The 20,968-nt window shown below is 42.8% G+C and overlaps 1 protein-coding gene across 16 annotated transcripts in view; it reads left to right on the top strand.

Annotated features, from left to right (window-relative positions):
• The window catches only part of PTPRT (protein tyrosine phosphatase receptor type T), a 1,080,869-nt gene that overhangs the window by 858,841 nt on the left and 201,060 nt on the right, over positions 1 to 20,968 (top strand). For all 16 annotated transcript variants that reach the window (XM_086702238.1, XM_086702233.1, XM_086702237.1 and 13 more), the window contains exon 13: positions 4,224 to 4,260. In XM_086702238.1, the coding sequence (XP_086558364.1) occupies positions 4,224 to 4,260 (37 nt within the window). The remainder of the gene's footprint in view (positions 1 to 4,223; positions 4,261 to 20,968) is intronic.

The raw sequence follows: 20,968 nt of genomic DNA, 5'->3' as shown, positions 1-20,968 counted from the left end.
TCTTTCTGCCTTCTGGATGTACTTTTTAAAAAACATTTTTCTTGGGGCGCCTGGGTGGCTCAGTCAGTTGAGTGTCCGACTTCAGCTCAGGTCACGATCTCACGGTCCGTGAGTTTGAGCCCCGCGTTGGGCTCTGGGCTGATGGCTTAGAGCCTGGAGCCTGCTTCCGATTCTGTGTCTCCCTCTGCCTCTGCCTCTCCCCCGTTCATGCTCTCTCTCTGTCTCAAAAATAAATAAATGTTAAAAAAAAATTAAAAAAAAAACATTTTTCTTGAAATGTAGCATTCTTCAAATATCATATGAACATCTCAAATGAATACTTCATATATTTGCATCATTTCTGCATTTTTCAGTTTTTTAATAAAGCAATTGTTTATTTGAAAAAAGAGCACTTTTCAGCATTAAAGAATGTAAAGGAAACACTTGTCCCAAAGAACAAGTCATGTCAACCCAACCTTCTTTCTTTGAGAGAGCTCTTAGGCTGATAAATTGCAGGAGTGCAGTAGACAGAGCATGAGTATCTGAAGTGAATTTGACCCTATTCTCAAAATATTTTTGTGGAAAAACACAGCAGTAGGATCCAAGTGCATAAACAATTGAAGAGATGAGCAGTTAGATAACCACCACAAATTCTGATGAGCAATAAATGCCAGCCCGGAAGATGGATTCTGGTACATGTCATAGAGCTCTATCAGTGCCATTTTCTAGGTTATCACTTATACTAACGATCTGGATAAAAATATAGAAAAAAATATTTTCAAAAACTTGCATATGGTGAAGCATATGAGAACAAGCAATAGCAATCAGATCAAAGAAGATGGAAGTCAACAGTGGAAGTCAGTATATGACTCTGTACTTGGATTCCAGAAATACAACCACATTTATGTATGTAGGAGCAGGCAGGTATTTTTTTGTGGGGGTAAGGTTGATGGCACATTCATCATGATGACTGAAAAACTGGGATATTTGCTATGTTTAACAGAAGCCCAATATAACTAAGGAAAATAGAATATAGTGACAATCTAGATAATCATATACTGACAAGACCACATGCAGACTCTTCATATTCTAGTCCCTTCTCATTAAGAGGGACAAACTGGAGGATGTCCTAGGATGAGTACCAGTATTGGTTCAAAGGACTTGAACTCTTATCATTGGAATTGTTGAGGAAGAAGAATGTTAGTGGATGTGAGAACTATCTTTCAGTATCCAGACATCTCTGCTACACAAGCCAAGGGCAGACTTTCTGTGGTCTGAGGAACAGACTCAAGACCACTAGGGAATCATACTTGAGTTTAATCAAAGTGATAGTCTCTAGCATTCAGAGGTATGCTTAGAGAAAATAGACTCTGCTGTAGACATTACCATTTCTTCCTTCACTTAAGTTAGGTATGGCCGCATGACTGCTTCTAATCAATGAAACTTGAGTCAAGCAAGTGTAGTTTCTGATACAAAGCATTTAATTACCAGTGCCCAACTCCAGCATTCTCTTCTCCTGCCTCAGTGAACACTGAAGCCTTGTGTTAAAATGGAGGTACCAGCCTTGGTCTCTGAGTGACTACAGTGGTTATAGTATCCCCCAACCACCACTACTACCCCACCTCACTGTCATGCACCTACATTGGACATGTTGGTTTGAATGGGAAATATACCTTTACTGTTTTTTGCCCCTGCAATTCATGGGTTTTATATCTCTGCATAACCCTGATGCAATATTGTGATCCCTTATAAGAAATATATTTTTGGTCTTTCAGATGACCAAAATATATTTCTCATATGTATTTGGTCTTTCTTCATGGTTTCTGGTTCACATTTTCCCAAACCTTAGGAATTTTCTAAGTGTCAATGGTGATAAAGGTGTCTTTTGTTACGTTAATGAAGGTGACTTTGGGACCCCACCCAAGGAGGATGCTAGTTGCCAGGAGGATTAATTTTGGATTAGAGGGTTGGAACTTCTAGTCCCACAGTCCCACCCCACCCCAACCTACTGGACCTCTGGAGAGAGGGGAGGGGCTGGAGGTTGAATCAGCCAATGGCCAGTGACTTAGTCAATAATGACTATGCAGTGAAGCTTTCCATAAAAACCCAGAAGGACTGGGTTCAGAGACCTCTGGGTAGGTGACCACATGGAGTTTGGGGAGAGTAGAACTTCTGGAGAAGGCATGAAGGTTCTGCGCCCCTCCCCACATACTTCGCCCTATGCATCTCTTGTATCGGGCTGTTCCTGGGTTATATCTTTTTACAACAAACTGGTGATTTAGTAACCTGTTTCTCTGAGTTCTGTGAGCTGCTCTAGCAAATTAATTGAACCTAAGGAGGAGGTCATTGGAATCTCCAAAATGTAGCTGGTAAGTCAGAAGCACAGGTAACAGCCTGGGGCTTGAAACTGGCATCATTTGAAGTGGGGGATAGGGAGCAGTCTTGTGGAACTGAACCCTTAACCTGTAGAATCTGACGCTATCTCCAGGTAGATAGTATCAAAATTGAGTTGAATTCTGTGACACCCTGTTGACATCTGAGGATTGCTTAATGTTGTGGAAGGGGAGGAACCACCATCCCAAAAAAGAATTGGGTCCAGGAACCCTCAAAGACCTGACTAACACAAGTGCTTTCAAGATGCAGTAATTTCTTTTTTTTTTTTTTAAGTTTGTTTTTTTGTTTATTTATTTATTTGTTTATTTTTTAATTTTTTTTTAATATATGAAATTTATTGTCAAATTGGGTTCCATACAACACCCAGTGCTCATCCCAAAAGGTGCCCTCCTCAATACCCATCACCCACCCTCTCCTCCCTCTCACCCCCCATCAACCCTTAGTTTGTTCTCAGTTTTTAACAGTCTCTTATGCTTTGGCTCTCTCCCACTCTAACCTCTTTTTTTTTTTTTTTCCTTCCCCTCCCCCATGGGTTCCCGTCAAGTCTCTCAGGATCCACATAAGAGTGAAACCATATGGTATCTGTCTTTCTCTGTATGGCTTATTTCACTTAGCATCACACTCTCCAGTTCCATCCATGTTGCTACAAAAGGCCATATTTCATTTTTTCTCATTGCCACGTAGTGTTCCATTGTGTATATAAACCACAATTTCCTTATCCATTCATCAGTTGATGGACATTTAGGCTCTTTCCATAATTTGGCTATTGTTGAGAGTGCTGCTATGAACATTGGGGTACAAGTGCCCCTATAAGATGCAGTAATTTCTTATGAGTGAGCATTAGCAAGACACACGTTTGATTCTTGAGACCCATACACTTGCATTCCTTTTTGCCTTTTATTTTCATTGCTACAATATATTCAGATTGTTGCTGGGCGTATTACTTAGTCAACTGGAATTTTCAACTGATTCTAGGGCCTCCTTGGAGATGATCCCAAGAAAGCACACTAAAATGATGATCTTCCTGAGCACACTCTTCTGTAACTCAACTGCAGGCCCAGTAATATCTCAAGTTTATGGGTCTTGTCCATTTGGGGAACAGCCAACAATAACTAGATAGTTTACCCACCAAAGATTCGATCGCCATGCAAACATACACACACACAACATTACCCATGAAAACTGTGAGGTTCACCAGAGATCTCAGGGCCAGTGTAACTTTTTGAATATGAACTTTGCAGTTTGATTCTTACACATTCATATTGCCTGGGATCTTGTCTAGTATCTGTTTCAGTCTGTGCAGATAGATGCATTTTTTACTTATTATTTACTTACCAACATAGTTTCCCAAAGATGCTCTTGGTGCCATCTACTAACATATGCCACAGTGTACCCATCTAGTGTTATTATTAAAGTTGTCCTGTGCTGGGCAGTCATAGGATTTAATGTTTATAAGTGGTTCTGTCTGGGAGGCAGCTTATGAGGTGATGGGAGCCAGGAATTAAAAGGCACAAAATATGTACCTTGCCTGAAAATAAATGAAGAAATAGAATTAAAAAGTGATTCCTGGTGTGCCTGGCTAACTCTGTTGGTAGAGCATGTGGTTCTTGATCTGGGGGTTATAGGTTCAAGCCCTGCATTGAGGGTAGGGATTACTTAAAATCGTTAAAAAAAAAAAAAAAAAAAAAAGGTGATTACGATGGGGGAAGAGATGGAAAGGACACATTTCAGGTTGTAATTAAAAATGCATATATAGACATATATACAGGTATACATATGTACATCTTTTCTTTATATAACAAACCAAACCCACAACTAATTAACTGGAACCTCACTTTTGTTGTTCACAGGAGACCAAAATCAACTGTGTTCGCCTGGCTACAAAAGGTATGTTGCCATGTCCTTGTCTGTCTTCAGCCATTTAAGGATTTCTCCATCTAGCCACACAGGGAAAGTTTAGGCAACAATTACTAAAAACAAAAGAAAGAATTGTTATTTTCATTGGAGTCATTATACCTACAGTATATGTTAATAAATACCTACAGTGTATATTAATAACACAGTGCCAAAAACATAGTAAGAGCTCAAAAAATACTTGTTGAATCAGTGGATGGATAGATGGATGGGGATCGTGGGGCAGACAGACAGACGGACTGACAGACAGATGAACAGATGAATGGACTGGTACATTAATCAGTAGAGTGATGAATATAAATTTTATTAAATATTCTTCTATATATTCATTATATTTGGGTTTGTGCTTATGTGGGTATTTTTTTAGCATGTCTGGTACACACCTGTCTTCTGAGTTTTGTGCTTTTTTCAGCTGGGTTTGGCTTTCACAAATGAGGTGATAGTGTCGGTGCCTTTAATAATGAGAAAACAAACACTGCATTGTTATGTAGTTGGCATTTTCAATACTTATCCCAAAAACTAAGGCAGCATTGTTCAGGCTCATCACTTTTTGTTTTCCTAATTATAATTGAATTGCCTGGCCCTTTCAATTGGTACATGTTTCTGTTTATTACTCTTTAAGAAAAAATCAATGAATGGTTTGTTATCATTTAACCTATTACAAGGTTGAATGGTTAGAAATCAGGTTTATCTTTTTGTTATAGGATGGATATTTTTAACAGCTATTCTCTCCATATAACCACACGAAAATTGGACAATTCTGTTGTCTCTTGCATTTATTGACAGTGTATATAGTTACATAGGATGCTTCCCTAGAGATGGCAATTATAAATATAAGTAGGCATATAATCATAGATATAAAACATAGACAAAGACCATGACCCAAGTGTGTATGTACATATGTGAGTATATACACGCGTGCACAGTCATACAGAGGAAAACACATACATATGTGTGGGAAGAGGTAGAAATGAGGGAGGGGAAGAGAGAGAGAGGAGAAGGAGGAGAATATGGCTCTTTCACAAAATATGCACCAAGACCTATCACTCATGTCTTTCATAACTTTGAAGAAAACCAGCTCAATATGTAGGCTGAGAAGGAAAGATGATACAGGAGGAAGGAGAAGACAGAAGCACCAAGGACTCACTGTGATAAGAACCCCCTCTGATTTCACATAAGTCATGAGAGGCCGGCATGTCCCTAACTTGTTCTCTCTCAGGAACTCAGGCTACTGGACAGAGATAAACTACTCTTTGTGAGGCAAGGAGAATTGATGGCCTGCAAACAAAAGTGACACAAATCACAGGCCTTAGAAGGCTTTCCCACTGAGGAAAACAGATAATCCAAGAGGAAGAGCATCATCAATTGGATAGCATTAGAGCTCCGGACAGCTGAGCGTCTGTTGCGTCCCGCTTAAAGGGGCAGCCGGGGGAAGGAAGGAAACGTACAGGGACACCTCCTTCACCCACCCCTCCAGCTTTGACCTCTAGACAAGGGAGAGGTTGATGTGGTTGCTCTGCCCTCCATGGCGGGGGTGGGAGGATGTGGTATTCTAAGGATACCCTCTGGGACATAAGCCCCCCTAAAGGGTAGTTTGTTGGATGCTGTTTTCTAAACTGAGAATTGGGAACACATGGTTGGATGGACAAGAGATAGATATGGGAACTTTACAAGAGAATAATTAAAACTCTACTTCTGGGGCAACTTCAGGATCCACTGTCCTCATAGTCCTAGAGACCCAGCATGAAGCACTTCTCCCTGCAGTACAGCTGCACTGGTCCTGAAAGAACTAGAGAGGAAAACATGTACCTCTTCTAAGCATAAGGATTTGTTCTCACATTTGACTTGTAGGATACTGTCTTCCTTAGGGGGGTGTGCACATGTAACATGTGGATGTGTGGAGGGATGGGAACAAGTAAGTGAATGAATCTGGATTCTCAGATGGCCGAGCCCTGGCAGGGCAGGAAGGAGTCAGGAGTCAGAGGTAGATTCCCAGCACTGACACCCTCACTTTCCAGGTCTGCGAGGGCCAGCCCTTCAGCCCAGACAAGCGGAGCTTTAGGAGCACCTTGAATAGGACAGAGAGCTGGACAGTGGAGAATGCCAGTCTCTCAGAGTCCCAGGGACTTACCCCTCTCAGTGCCACCTCAGATAAGAGGATGCTTGGTGAGAAAAAAGCCAAGAAAAGACAAAGGAAAGCAGACTTGTGTTTGGTTGGTGTCTACTCTGTGCCTCACGTTAGCTTTGGAGCATCCGGGGTTGATTAAGGGCAAACCCTGTCTAATTCTGTGCACTCTTCATGAGGACTCTGTAGCAAGGATCTAAGGCCAGGAATGAATATTCGGCCCATCTCTTTCTGGAATCAAATTTCCCCATTTAGTGGGTTTGCTGAAAACACTATTACTTTTAATAGAGAAAAATAAGATACTGGGAATCCCATAGGCTTTGGCAGTATCTAAAGTGCCAGTGACATATTGCACTGGCCATCTGGCTCCCTCCAAGCACTTGGCACTTCTCTGTCATCATGGCACCTTCCTCTTGGGGCTTCCAGTGGGCATCCAACCCCTGGAGTGTGATCACATGTGCAAACTCAAGGCCACTGCTCTGCTGCTGTTTTATCCCTGACTCTGGTAACTCCTGATGGTGTCCGTGGTCACCTGTGTGAGTCCTGCAGAATAGAAGGGCTCCCAGGGAGAACGTAACAATCCCCAGCACTCAGGCAGGGTCATTCTGACCTGACCCCAAGCCCAGTGCCTCTTCTGTTAGATTCCACATCTGGCTCCAGCATGACGCTCTAACCCTTGTCTGTCTGCAGCATTCCTGTTAGTCACTTGAACTCTGATGCAGCACTGCCCAGTTTGGAGGGTTGCAAAGCAAGGGACCTAGAATAGTTTTCTATGGCTGCTGTACCAGAGTACCAGCAGCTGAGTGGCTTAACAACAAAATTTCTTGTCTCACATTCTGGAGGCTGGAAGTCTGAGGTAAGGTGTCAGTAGGGTTGGCTCCTTTGAGGACTGTGAAGGGAGGATGTGATCCATGCCTCTCCCTAGCTTCTAGCAATCTTCATTGTTCCTTAGTTTGCATCTTCACATGGCATTCTCCCTGTGGGCATCTCATGTCCAAGTTTCCCCTTTTTTATAGGGACACTAGGTACTGTTAGATTAGGAGCCCACCCTGTTCCAGGTTGACCTCATCCTAAATTAACTAATTACATCTACAAGGATGCTATTACCAAATAAGGACACCTTCTGAGGCACTGGGTGTTGGGATTTCAACATATGAACTGGGGGATGGACACATAGTTCAACGCATAACAGGACCCATGCATTTAGGGGCAGTGTCTATGTGGTTTCCACTGGAGCCTCTGATTGCTCATTATTCACAGTATAATCCCAGTGGCTTTTAAGGGTGTGTAGGGAGCAAGAATCAGCCCTGTCAGAGGAGGGCCCTGGCAGTGGACTGGGTCTAGATTGGACTTCTGTTCCCTTGGGAAGTTTAGTCAGGCTGCTTTGGGCAGAGGAATTGCAGGTTCTGTGGAGGGAGCCCTGGGCAGCAGGTAAATACAGTAGGTGGTCCGCACACACCCAATGGCTGGGTCTGTGACAGCAGGACCCTACTCAGACCCTACATGATGGTGGAGCATCAGGTCCTGATCTACTCACGTTTCAGGGCCCTGAGCAGAGCCTGCTTTCTGGGGCAGGCACCAGCACTGCTGACTTCGAAGGTCTCTGATGAGGTGATCCTTGGTCTTAACCACTAACTTCCTCATCACATTTTGCCATGGCAGAAGTTCCTGGCACATGCCTGGCAATCAAAAAATGCTCACTGAAATGAATAAATGCATTTGAAGCTGGCATCTTACTGCAGCAAGAGTCAGAGACCTTGAGAGTCTCAGTTGATCTCTCTCAAACTCCAAGGTGCCATGTTTCAGGTTATCCCCATCTATCCATTCACAGAACATTTTTTTTTTTCAACGTTTTATTTATTTTTGGGACAGAGAGAGACAGAGCATGAACGGGGGAGGGGCAGAGAGAGAGGGAGACATAGAATCGGAAATAGGCTCCAGGCTCTGAGCCATCAGCCCAGAGCCCGACGCGGGGCTCACAGAACATTTTTTAAACATACCTACTGCCAGTGGTTTCATGATAAACCTGCTCTTTGTAAAAGAAAAGCCCTTACTTGTAGTCTTTGTTGATCTCCAAAGTATAAATATCCCCACCATGTCCAATATCAAGTTACCAAGGGTTTAATAACTGGCTTGCAAAAAAGTCCAGAGTGTTTAACACCCGGGTCTAGCAAGTTAATACAAGCCAGCTCCGGCACACCAAGGCCTCTACCACCCAGTTTGTTAGAGGATCAGACGATATAATAAACATCTAAGTGTTGTATTTACTGCGAGGTGTTTTGGAAAAAAATATTGTCAATAAATGTTATTTCCTTTGTGTAGTCTGCTCAGTCAGCATCTGTGAGCTGGGTACCTTGAAAGGAACTAGGGTTTTGTGCTGAATCAGCAGGCATGATGCCTGTCCTCAAGGAGCTCACGATCCAGTGTGGAAACAGACCTTACATGAGTGATTTTGACAGATAATAGTGGACTTATGATTATGATCAATGCTTCCAAATGGAAGTGAAATGTACTGAATGGGGGCTAAAGTACCGTTGGGGCCAAAGCTCCAGGCAGTAGTGGCATGTATGTTCCTGGGCCTTCATCTGGGGTTCTGTTTCTCTGGGACTGGTCCAGTATGGGAGATACAACCCTTCTATTACCTCCATCACTACCCCTTCTCACCTAAACACTGGGAATTGCACAATACCCAGACCAAGGGTAGGATTGGAAGGCAAGCTGACTCAGCACCTCAGACTGTGAGAGGAGCCATACCCCTGGTCCAAAGTCCCTGTTAAGAGTCAAGACTGTATGTATTTAGAGGATTGAGAGGGTAGGGATTTGCATATCACCAGGGGGCAATATTTATTTACAGAGTGAGGGCAGAACCACAAATTGAAGGCCCAGCTAAGGGACTGTGGGGTGGGAGTTTGATATTTGCTAGTAGAAGGGTAATTCTAGCATCAGGACAGGCTCACCTCAAAAGCCTTGAAAACGGTCTTTTTCATCGATGGAAGGGTCTTGTTGGCATTGCCCCAGATTCACATTCTTTTTTATCTTGTTGATCAGCTAGGGGTTGCCTGTTATTAACTTTGGCTAGAGATTTGGAGGAATTAGAATGTGAGTTCAACCATAGTGGGGAAGTGGATTTCATCGATGAGTAGATAAAGGCAAATAGGAGCTGTCTTAAGACAGATTCCCTGGAAGCAGAGCCTGAAGCAGGGATTTGGGTGCATTTAATGTATTGATGGAGGGCACTTGGAAGAAATCTATAAATCAAAGAGGGAAGTGGGATGGTAAAAAGAAAATGTTAAAGCAAGAATCTGTTCTCAGATAAATGCAAGCCTAGGCTAGATGCAAGTGGAGTATAAATTTCTCCAAAGTTCTGCCTTGAAGCAAGAAGACCAGGTTTTCTGTGTCTCTCCCCCATAACAATTAGTCCTTGGTACTTTCCCCTTTCCTTACCCTTCTCCCTCCCCTCCATTTCTCAGGTGGCTCCAGGGGAAATGGTATCCCAGAGCCTTGGCCAAAGTCTCTGGAGAATGTCACAGGTGTGAACACTTAGTCTTAATACCCACAGCAGCAGGGGCACGGGGGGGGGGGGGGGGGGGGAAGGTTGGGTATGATACACTGACCTGCAAAGGGGATCTGGGAGTGGCACCAGTGGCCTCCACCGCACTGATCTTATTATAAAGAGGATGTGTTTCATCATCGGGTTGAGGGATAGCAAAAAGCTCATGGAATTGCCTCAATTTCAAGAGCTAAAAGAAAATCCTGAAAGCCCTGTGCTTGGCACACTCTACTCTGAGAATTTGTTCAGAGCTGCAGAGAGAAAACTTCAGCTAATGGGTAAATAAGCATTACATTTTTGGTTTAGAAGCAGAGAATTATTATCACTCATTCTCCGAAGGGATGGCAGTATGAAGATAACAATGAGGCTTCATTTGTGTTGTTAAAACAGGAATTGTGAGATAGAGCAAGTAAGTGGGAGGTACATTTAGACCCATTAAGTAAGGTTTACCTCGTATTTGGAAGACGAGGGATGGGCTCAGTTTCAGAACCAGGTTGAAGATGGAATCTGAACATACTCAGAGACCACTCTTGGGAAGATAGAGCATGTAGAAATTTGCAATGAAAGTGCAACCTTAGACTTCCAAGGTTCTGAAGCTTAGGCTGGAGGGATTGTGGGGGTGGGGAACTGCCTTTCCTGTGGAAGATGATTATCCTCTGTGGTGGAAGGTGCCCCAGGCTATAGCTGCTGAAGGAGGGACCTGAGCATCTGTTTGTGCCTTTCTGACTCAGAGCAGGCCAAGGGGAAAATGGTTTCTGATCTAGAACCATACCAGTCAGTTTCTCTTCCAGAAACTGATGTCCATTTCCACCCAAGTCCCTGTCCTGTCTTATTCTCCCCTGCTTTCCTCCATGCACCCCTCCATTCACTTCGCTACTTTCTCTTGCCCACACTCCCTGCCTCCCCCAGACTTGCCTGCATGACCTGGCCCCTTACTACCTTTCAGCCTCTCCCAAGCTTCTATCCTCATACTTGCTATATTCTTCTGACTTACCAAGTTCCTTCTAACTTCAGGGCCTTTACTCATCCTGCCCCCTCTGCCCGAAATTATCCAGCCACTGTATGTGCCTGTATAACAGATAAATATCTTTCTAACTGCAGCATAGACACACTTCCTCAGAAAGATCATCCTGACCTCCAATCTGATGTATATCCCCAACATTTTCCACCTGAAATCATACCCTGTACTTTTTTTTCATAGCATTCATTTTGACTTGCAAATATGTACATTTTTTTTTAGTTTGCTTACATGTTTAGTGTCTATCCCAGCCACATTCCAAGTGTAGTAAAAGCATTTTGCCTATTTTGAGCACTGTTGTGTCCCCAGATTCTAGCATACTTTCATGCTCCGTAAAATATATTGAATGAACAAAGGGATAAATCAATGGATGGTCAATTGATTAATGGATAGATGGATGGATGGATGGATGGATGGATGGATGGATGGATGGAGGCTAATAGGTTATTCTTTCATGGCCTCTTTTTTTTCAAATACAACCTATTTGTCAGCACTGTTCTCTTTCAATGTAGGAGTAAAAAGGAATGACGTAGAGATCAACTATGTAATCTACAGTACCCACTCACAAAGGCCAGGCTCTGCTAGGGTATTTGCTATAACAGGGACCTCACTACTGGCCCAAAGTGTTCCTCCCACCATGGGAGGACACTTCATTTGGAGGGAGCCTCAATATCATGAGTCCATATTGGCTCCCCGTTATTTCTGCCAATGTGTCTTTGAGGCCACATAGATCCTGTCTGCCTTTCCTCCCTCCAGAAAATAAAATTTGCTTTCTCTGTGTCCCTCCGCCCCAATTAGGGTCAAGCAGGTACTTACTTGCCTGTCTGCCCTCTCCCTGTTGGAACCTCTCTGGCCACCAGCAGACAACAGCACTCCCATCTCTGGCACCAGCCAGGGAGGGAACACAGCTGGTTCTGCAGACTCCCGCTGGGTGCGCCCGAGTGGCAGTTAGAAAAATCAGCTTTGATTTGATTTGCAAACTGAGCCTAGTCATTGAGACAAAATAAATCCGGAAACCCATAAAGCCATTTGCAGAGTTGCTTTGCAGAAGACATCCACAGTTTTAATCTAGTAAACACTCTCTAACGATCCCATTAAAACAGCCCCCTCAGAGTAGGTGCTGAAAGCTGAACTCCAGAATAATGAAGCATGAGATAAGGGGCCAATGTCACCAGTAGATCCATGCTGCCCTGTGGTGGTGATGGACTAAAACCATTGTCCCAATGGCAATAGGCAAGAGACATGGGCAATGGTCTTTTGTAAATGTGGTTTCTTTTTATAATGGCTAAGCCTGAGGTGGAGCATTTCATCCAGCATTTTCTCTTCTCTCTTCATAATGGATTCTCACCCCTGCAGAGAGTGGCAGGACAATAAATACCCATTCTCTAGTGAGATGCCCTCATTTTGCAGATGCTAAGACTGGAGCCAGGAAGGGGAATGATGTGTCCATAGATTCCTTATCTGTAAGAATAACATGCCACAGGTGGTGTGAGAAGCCAAGCAAGATGTAGGTATTGTCTCCTATCAGATAGGAAATTCCCATCACCTGCCCTCCCCTCTGTTGACCCAATTCTATGCAGAAGGTTCTATCTTTAAGAAGCTTCTTTGAGAGGTTGCATGGAATAATGGGGAATCAGAGTCACCTGGCTTTAAATCCCACATCCTAAACTTAACTGTTTGACCTTGGGTAAGTCAACCTTTATGAGTCTATCACTTCACTTTTAGGCTGGAGATCATTCATTCTTTCTCATGATTATTTGAGGTAATGCACATAAAAGGTCAGGAATATAACAGATTATAAACATCTTTAGCTTCCCTCCTTCATTCTTCTGAACCTTCTCAGATAGGAGACCTGGAGACCCACCTCTCTCTCTGCTGTTCTCTAAGGAAGAAAACCCAAAGCCCAGGCTCTTGTCATTTCTCATACAATTCCACAAATCACACATTTATCAAATGCACTCAGGCTAGATCCAAAGTGCAGAAACAGGCACAGGAATGATGCTGGCCTCACTTCTTGGTATTTAACCTCTTCATCAATAGGTTGTTATGTTTAAATGAGATTCTACATAGCAATCATGTATTTTTATTGACTATAGCATTTTGCTCATGCACCTGCTGCCCTTTGACTGTAGCACTTTTCCTTTCCTCCTGATCTACCTAACAATTTCAGGAGGGACTCAAGACCACAGGATGCCCAAATCTAGCTGTGGTAGCTGAAGTAGAGACCCCACTGAGGGATCACTTATGAGAGGCAAACTATAGTGAGTCAGTCTATTGGAAAACTCTTGACTCTTGTTCAGTCTTTAGAAATCCTGCCAGAATTTCAGAGGGAGAAGTCCAGGGTGTGTGCTTGGGGGTTAGAGTAGGGTGGTACTGTTTCTCTCTAGCCAAACCCAATAAGGTGAATTTTCCATAATGAGGGTTCTCAGAATTGCTTGAGTATAACAGATCTCCTTGGCCCTTGGCCCCTTTTATTCTCACCCAGTGTCTTCTAGGCCCTAAAATTCCAGAGGAATAATTTGGCTTTTCCTGAAGGTTTTGTGACAAGATAGAAGAAGAATATATCATAAGTAGACCAAAATAACCCAAAGATGACATTCATGTTAATATTTTTCTCTCTACAACCACTGACACATCTCTCTAGTCTTCTTTTGTCCTTCCCCTATCCCTTCTCTCTAGACTGTTCATACTTCTCTCTCTCTCTCTCTCTCTCTCTCTCTCTCTCTCTCTGTCACACACACACACACACACACACACACCTTTTCCCCACCCCACTCAGGAAGACAAAGCTGGAGCAATAGAGTCCAGGAAAACAAAACCAACACCAACACTTGCCCTTCAAGCATGTCCTCGGGAAGCCTCAGTTCATCCCAGCAATTGTATCTCACAAAGGGATAGGAGGAATTTTAAAATCATGAGTCAGAGAAAGAGGAAAATGTTTCTGGAGACAGGGTTAGAAATAAAGAGAATAAAGCTCTATTAGAGCTTTCTCTGATGGGGTTTCAATGTAGTGTTGAAAGGGGGGTTGAAGAGGGCTAGCAAAAATTAACCATCTGTGATACCAGTCATGGTACTATGGTGCTGTGTACCAGTCATAAGGCTGTGTATGTTGACATGAGTTTATAATGAGATGATAGAATCAAAGCCTGGCATGTATTACACACTAAATAAATAGTGATCATCATTATTACCCTTACTCAAGAAATGAAGCAGTATAATGCCAGAAGGGTTGAATAAAGAACCCAAGGTCCCACAGAATTGCAGCTGAGTTCTAACTCCAAAGCTCATGGCATTCCCATGACACCATTTTGAATCTTGTCAATGACATAGACGGGGTGAGATTCTGTGAGTCAGAGTCCCCTATCTCCTATTTGTTAACCCCTTCTCATGACTCTATTCCAATAATAGTCGATAATAGAATATTTAGAGCATGATGGGTCTTTTGTTTCTCTTTGGCAGTGTTCAGGCTAAGTCCTAAGATCTGTAGCAGACCTGGTGCCTCAAGGAGCCCTCAGCTTTTTACACTACTATAATATATTGAAGCTAATAAACCAAGAAATTAGTTTGCCTTCAAGGTTATCTATTCTAGTGTTATCTTTAGTCCATCAGCATCTCTTTCTATTCAACGTTCTTTGCTTGAGAAGGAAATAGAAGTCAAAAATCAGAAAAGAAGTCTGAGGCATTTATAATTCTGATCTTCTTCTTTGCACAATCTTAATATTTTTATTAATATTTTTATTAATATTTTTATTAATATTAATATATATGAATGGGGGCTGGAAACTATGGAGAGAGCAGGGTCATGAATCCTCTAACAGAAAATCCATATGATGTGGGAACCAGATGGCAGAAGAGAAAGCAAGGGACTACTACCTTTTCTTCTGCCGGATTAGTTAGGATAGGTCAGGCTTAGCTGCAATAACAAATTAATACCCAAGTATCAGTAGCTTAATGTCAGAAAGTTTTCTTTGTTGTTATGCCATCTAGAATATATGTGGCCTCAAAAGATGCCATATTAGGGAAGATAAAGTATGGGGATAGTAACCTGGATCTTGAATACCTCACTTGGAAATGACTCTAGTCACTTCTGCTTACATGGCTCTGATGAGGCTTGGATTCTTCTGTGTGACTAAGAAGGAGTGATAGGCCAGGCACCAGTAGACACTAGTCTTCTCTACACAATATGTATGAGCTCTTTTCCTGTTTCCACTTCCCTTTGTGTCCTGCTGAGACCTATGATCCATCGCTCGTCTTCTGCTACTGTACCCACTAGAGAGACATCTTCCCATCCCAACACCTATGCAGCTATACTTCTGTGTCTGCCCTTCATAGCTAAGCACTCCTACCCAGGAGAGTTGGAGCCCTAGGTGGTAGAGTGGGGAGGATCCTCTGGGCCTGTCAACCAAACTAAGGCTTTAACTGTTTTTTTGTTTTTGTTTTTTTAATTTATTTAATCCTTAAAAGGACTTCATGAGATACTTATTAGTATTCCCATTTCATGGGTAGGGAATTGAAACTCATAAGTGTAATTTTCCAAATGACACAGCTAGTAGGTAAATACTAAACCAGAATTTAATTTCTTCATTTAATTTTCCATAAACATATATTGAGTGCAACTTAGTATTGACAGTGGCCTCTTGTCCCATAGAGGTTAAGAAATTTGTCTTTGGATTTGGATAGTCTTTGATTCTAGGCTGGAAGAGGCACTTAACTGCTCTGTGTCTTGGTTTCCCCATCTGTAAAACCATGACAATAGCACCACTTACTTTATGGGACTAATGTAAGAATTCAATGGGCTAATGCATATAAAGTGCTTAGTGCAGGGAGGAGAAGGAAGATGGCGGCGTAGGAGGACGCTGGGCTCACCGCGCGTCCTGCTGATCACTTAGATTCCACCTACACCTGCCTAAATAACCCAGAAAACCGCCAGAGGATTAGCAGAACGGAGTCGCCGGAGCCAAACGCAGACGAGAGGCCCACGGAAGAGGGTAGGAAGGGCGGCGAGGCGATGCGCGCTCCACGGACTGGTGGGAGGGAGCCGGGGCGGAGGGGCGGCTCGCCGGCCAAGCAGAGCCCCCGAGTCTGGCTTGCAAAAAGCGGAGGGGCCTGACGGACTGTGTTCCGACAGCAAGCGCGACTTAGCGTCTGGGAGGTCGTAAGTTAACAGCTCTGCTCAGAAAGCGGGAAGGCTGGAGGACAAAGGGAAGGAGAGCTGCTGAGCCCCCGGACGACAGAGCTCAGTTTGGTGGGGAACAAAGGCGCTCGCCAGCGCCATCTCCCCCGCCCATGAGAACCAGTTCCTGCCAGGGAACTTGCTCCGCGAAACACCCAACTCTGCGCTTCTGCGGAGCCAAACCCCCGGCAGCGGATCTGACTCACTCCTGCTGCCACAGGGCCCCTCCTGAAGTGGATCACCTAAGGAGAAGCAAGCTAAGCCTGCCCCTCCTGCCCCTGTGCACCTTGCCTACCCACCCCAGCTAAGACGCCAGATCCCCAGCATCACAAGCCTGGCAGTGTGCAAGTAGCCCAGACGGGCCACCCCACCCCACAGTGAATCCCGCCCCTAGGAGAGGGGAAGAGAAGGCACGCACCAGTCTGACTGTGGCCCCAGCGGTGGGCTGGGGGCAGACATCAGGTCTGACTGCGGCTCCGCCCACCAACTCCAGGTATACACCACAGCACAGGGGAAGTGCCCTGCAGGTCCTCACCACGCCAGGGACTATCCAAAATGACCAAGCGGAAGAATTCCCCTCAGAAGAATCTCCAGGAAATAACAACAGCTAATGAGCTGATCAAAAAGGATTTAAATAATATAACAGAAAGTGAATTTAGAATAATAGTCATAAAATTAATCGCTGGGCTTGAAAACAGTATAGCTGACAGCAGAGAATCTCTTGCTACAGAGATCAAGGGACTAAGGAACAGTCACGAGGAGCTGAAAAACGCTTTAAACGAAATGCATAACAAAATGGAAACCACCACGGCTCGGATTGAAGAGGCAGAGGAGAGAATAGGTGAACTAGAAGATAAAGTTATGGAAAAAGAGGAAGCTGAGAAAAAGAGAGATAAAAAAATCCAGGAGTATGAGGGGAAAATTAGAGAACTAAGTGATACACTAAAAAGAAATAATATACGCATAATAGGTATCCCAGAGGAGGAAGAGAGAGGGAAAGGTGCTGAAGGGGTACTTGAAGAAATAATAGCTGAGAACTTCCCTGAAGTGGGGAAGGAAAAAGGCATTGAAATCCAAGAGGCACAGAGAACTCCCTTCAGACGTAACTTGAATCGATCTTCTGCACGACATATCATAGTGAAACTGGCAAAATACAAGGATAAAGAGAAAATTCTGAAAGCGGCAAGGGGTAAACGTGCCCTCACATATAAAGGGAGACCTATAAGACTCGTGACTGATCTGTCTTTTGAAACTTGGCAGGCCAGAAAGAATTGGCACGAGATTTTCAGTGTGCTAGACAGAAAAAATATGCAGCCGAGAATCCTTTATCCAGCAAGTCTGTCATTTAGAATAGAAGGAGAGATAAAGGTCTTCCCAAACAAACAAAAACTGAAGGAATTTGTCACCACTAAACCAGCCCTACAAGAGATCCTAAGGGGGACCCTGTGAGACAAAGTACCAGAGACATCACTACAAGCATAAAACATACAGACATCACAATGACTCTAAACCCATATCTTTCTATAATAACACTGAATGTAAATGGACTAAATGCGCCAACCAAAAGACATAGGGTATCAGAATGGATAAAAAAACAAGACCCATCTATTTGCTGTCTACAAGAGACTCATTTTAGACCTGAGGACACCTTTAGATTGAGAGTGAAGGGATGGAGAACTATTTATCATGCTACTGGAAGCCAAAAGAAAGCTGGAGTAGCCATACTTATATCAGACAAACTAGACTTTAAATTAAAGGCTGTAACAAGAGATGAAGAAGGACATTATATAATAGTGACAGGGTCTATCCATCAGGAAGAGCTAACAATTATAAATGTCTATGCGCCGAATACCGGAGCGCCCAAATATATAAAACAATTACTCATAAACATAAGCAACCTTATTGAGAAGAATGTGGTAATTGCAGGGGACTTTAACACCCCACTTACAGAAATGGATAGATCATCTAGACACACGGTCAATAAAGAAACAAGGGCCCTGAATGAGACATTGGATCAGATGGACTTGACAGATATATTTAGAACTCTGCATTCCAAAGCAACAGAATATACTTTCTTCTCGAGTGCACATGGAACATTCTCCAAGATAGATCATATACTGGGTCACAAAACAGCCCTTCATAAGTTTACAAGAACTGAAATCATACCATGCATACTTTCAGACCACAATGCTATGAAGCTTGAAATCAACCACAGAAAAACGTCTGGAAAACCTCCAAAAACATGGAGGTTAAAGAACACCCTACTAACGAATGAGTGGGTCAACCAGGCAATTAGAGAAGAAATTAAAAAATATATGGAAACAAACGAAAATGAAAATACAACAATCCAAACGCTTTGGGACGCAGCGAAGGCAGTCCTGAGAGGAAAATACATTGCAATCCAGGCCTATCTCAAGAAACAAGAAAAATCCCAAATACAAAATCTAACAGCACACCTAAAGGAAATAGAAGCAGAACAGCAAAGGCAGCCTAAACCCAGCAGAAGAAGAGAAATAATAAAGATCAGAGCAGAAATAAACAATATAGAATCTAAAAAAACTGTAGAGCAGATCAACGAAACCAAGAGTTGGTTTTTTGAAAAAATCAACAAAATTGACAAACCTCTAGCCAGGCTTCTCAAAAAGAAAAGGGAGATGACCCAAATAGATAAAATCATGAATGAAAATGGAATGATTACAACCAATCCCTCAGAGATACAAACAATTATCAGGGAATACTATGAAAAATTATATGCCAACAAATTGCACAACCTGGAAGAAATGGACAAATTCCTGAACACCCACACTCTTCCAAAACTCAATCAGGAGGAAATAGAAAGCTTGAACAGACCCATAACCAGCGAAGAAATTGAATCGGTTATCAAAAATCTCCCAACAAATAAGAGTCCAGGACCAGATGGCTTCCCAGGGGAGTTCTACCAGACGTTTAAAGCAGAGATAATACCTATCCTTCTCAAGCTATTCCAAGAAATAGAAAGGGAAGGAAAACTTCCAGACTCATTCTATGAAGCCAGTATTACTTTGATTCCTAAACCAGACAGAGACCCAGTAAAAAAAGAGAACTACAGGCCAATATCCCTGATGAATATGGATGCAAAAATTCTCAATAAGATACTAGCAAATCGAATTCAACGGCATATAAAAGGAATTATTCACCATGATCAAGTGGGATTCATTCCTGGGATGCAGGGCTGGTTCAACATTCGCAAATCAATCAACATGATACATCACATTAACAAAAAAAAAGAGAAAAACCATATGATCCTGTCAATCGATGCAGAAAAGGCCTTTGACAAAATCCAGCACCCTTTCTTAATAAAAACCCTTGAGAAAGTCGGGATAGAAGGAACATACTTAAAGATCATAAAAGCCATTTATGAAAAGCCCACAGCTAACATCATCCTCAACGGGGAAAAACTGAGAGCTTTTTCCCTGAGATCAGGAACACGACAGGGATGCCCACTCTCACCGCTGTTGTTTAACATAGTGCTGGAAGTTCTAGCATCAGCAATCAGACAACAAAAGGAAATCAAAGGCGTCAAAATTGGCAAAGATGAAGTCAAGCTTTCGCTTTTTGCAGATGACATGATATTATACATGGAAAATCCGATAGACTCCACCAAAAGTCTGCTAGAACTGATACATGAATTCAGCAAAGTTGCAGGATACAAAATCAATGTACAGAAATCAGTTGCATTCTTATACACTAACAATGAAGCAACAGAAAGACAAGTAAAGAAACTGATCCCATTCACAATTGCACCAAGAAGCATAAAATACCTAGGAATAAATCTAACCAAAGATGTAAAGGATCTGTATGCTGAAAACTATAGAAAGCTTATGAAGGTAATTGAAGAAGATTTAAAGAAATGGAAAGACATTCCCTGCTCATGGATTGGAAGAATAAATATTGTCAAAATGTCAATACTACCCAAAGCTATCTACACATTCAATGCAATCCCAATCAAAATCGCACCAGCATTCTTCTCGAAACTAGAACAAGCAATCCTAAAATTCGTATGGAACCACAAAAGGCCCCGAATAGCCAAAGTAATTTTGAAGAAGAAGACCAAAGCAGGAGGCATCACAATCCCAGACTTTAGCCTCTACTACAAAGCTGTCATCATCAAGACAGCATGGTATTGGCACAAAAACAGACACATAGACCAATGGAATAGAATAGAAACCCCAGAACTAGACCCACAAACGTATGGCCAACTCATCTTTGACAAAGCAGGAAAGAACATCCAATGGAAAAAAGACAGTCTCTTTAACAAATGGTGCTGGGAGAACTGGACAGCAACATGCAGAAGGTTGAAACTAGACCACTTTCTCACACCATTCACAAAAATAAACTCAAAATGGATCAAGGACCTGAATGTGAGACAGGAAACCATCAAAACCTTAGAGGAGAAAGCAGGAAAAGACCTCTCTGACCTCAGCCGTAGCAATCTCTTACTCGACACATCCCCAAAGGCAAGGGAATTAAAAGCAAAAGTGAATTACTGGGACCTTATGAAGATAAAAAGCTTCTGCACAGCAAAGGAAACAACCAACAAAACTAAAAGGCAACCAACGGAATGGGAAAAGATATTTGCAAATGACATATCGGACAAAGGGCTAGTATCCAAAATCTATAAAGAGCTCACCAAACTCCACACCCAAAAAGCAAATAACCCAGTGAAGAAATGGGCAGAAAACATGAATAGACACTTCTCTAAAGAAGACATCCAGATGGCCAACAGGCACATGAAAAGATGTTCAGCGTCGCTCCTTATCAGGGAAATACAAATCA

Source organism: Puma concolor, chromosome A3 (assembly GCF_028749965.1).
Source record: "Puma concolor isolate L17-30 chromosome A3, mPumCon1.1.hap2, whole genome shotgun sequence".
In the NCBI taxonomy this organism is placed as follows: domain Eukaryota; kingdom Metazoa; phylum Chordata; class Mammalia; order Carnivora; family Felidae; genus Puma; species Puma concolor.
The sequence above is the reverse complement of the archived record's forward strand: the minus strand, read 5'-3'. Positions and strand labels throughout refer to the sequence as shown.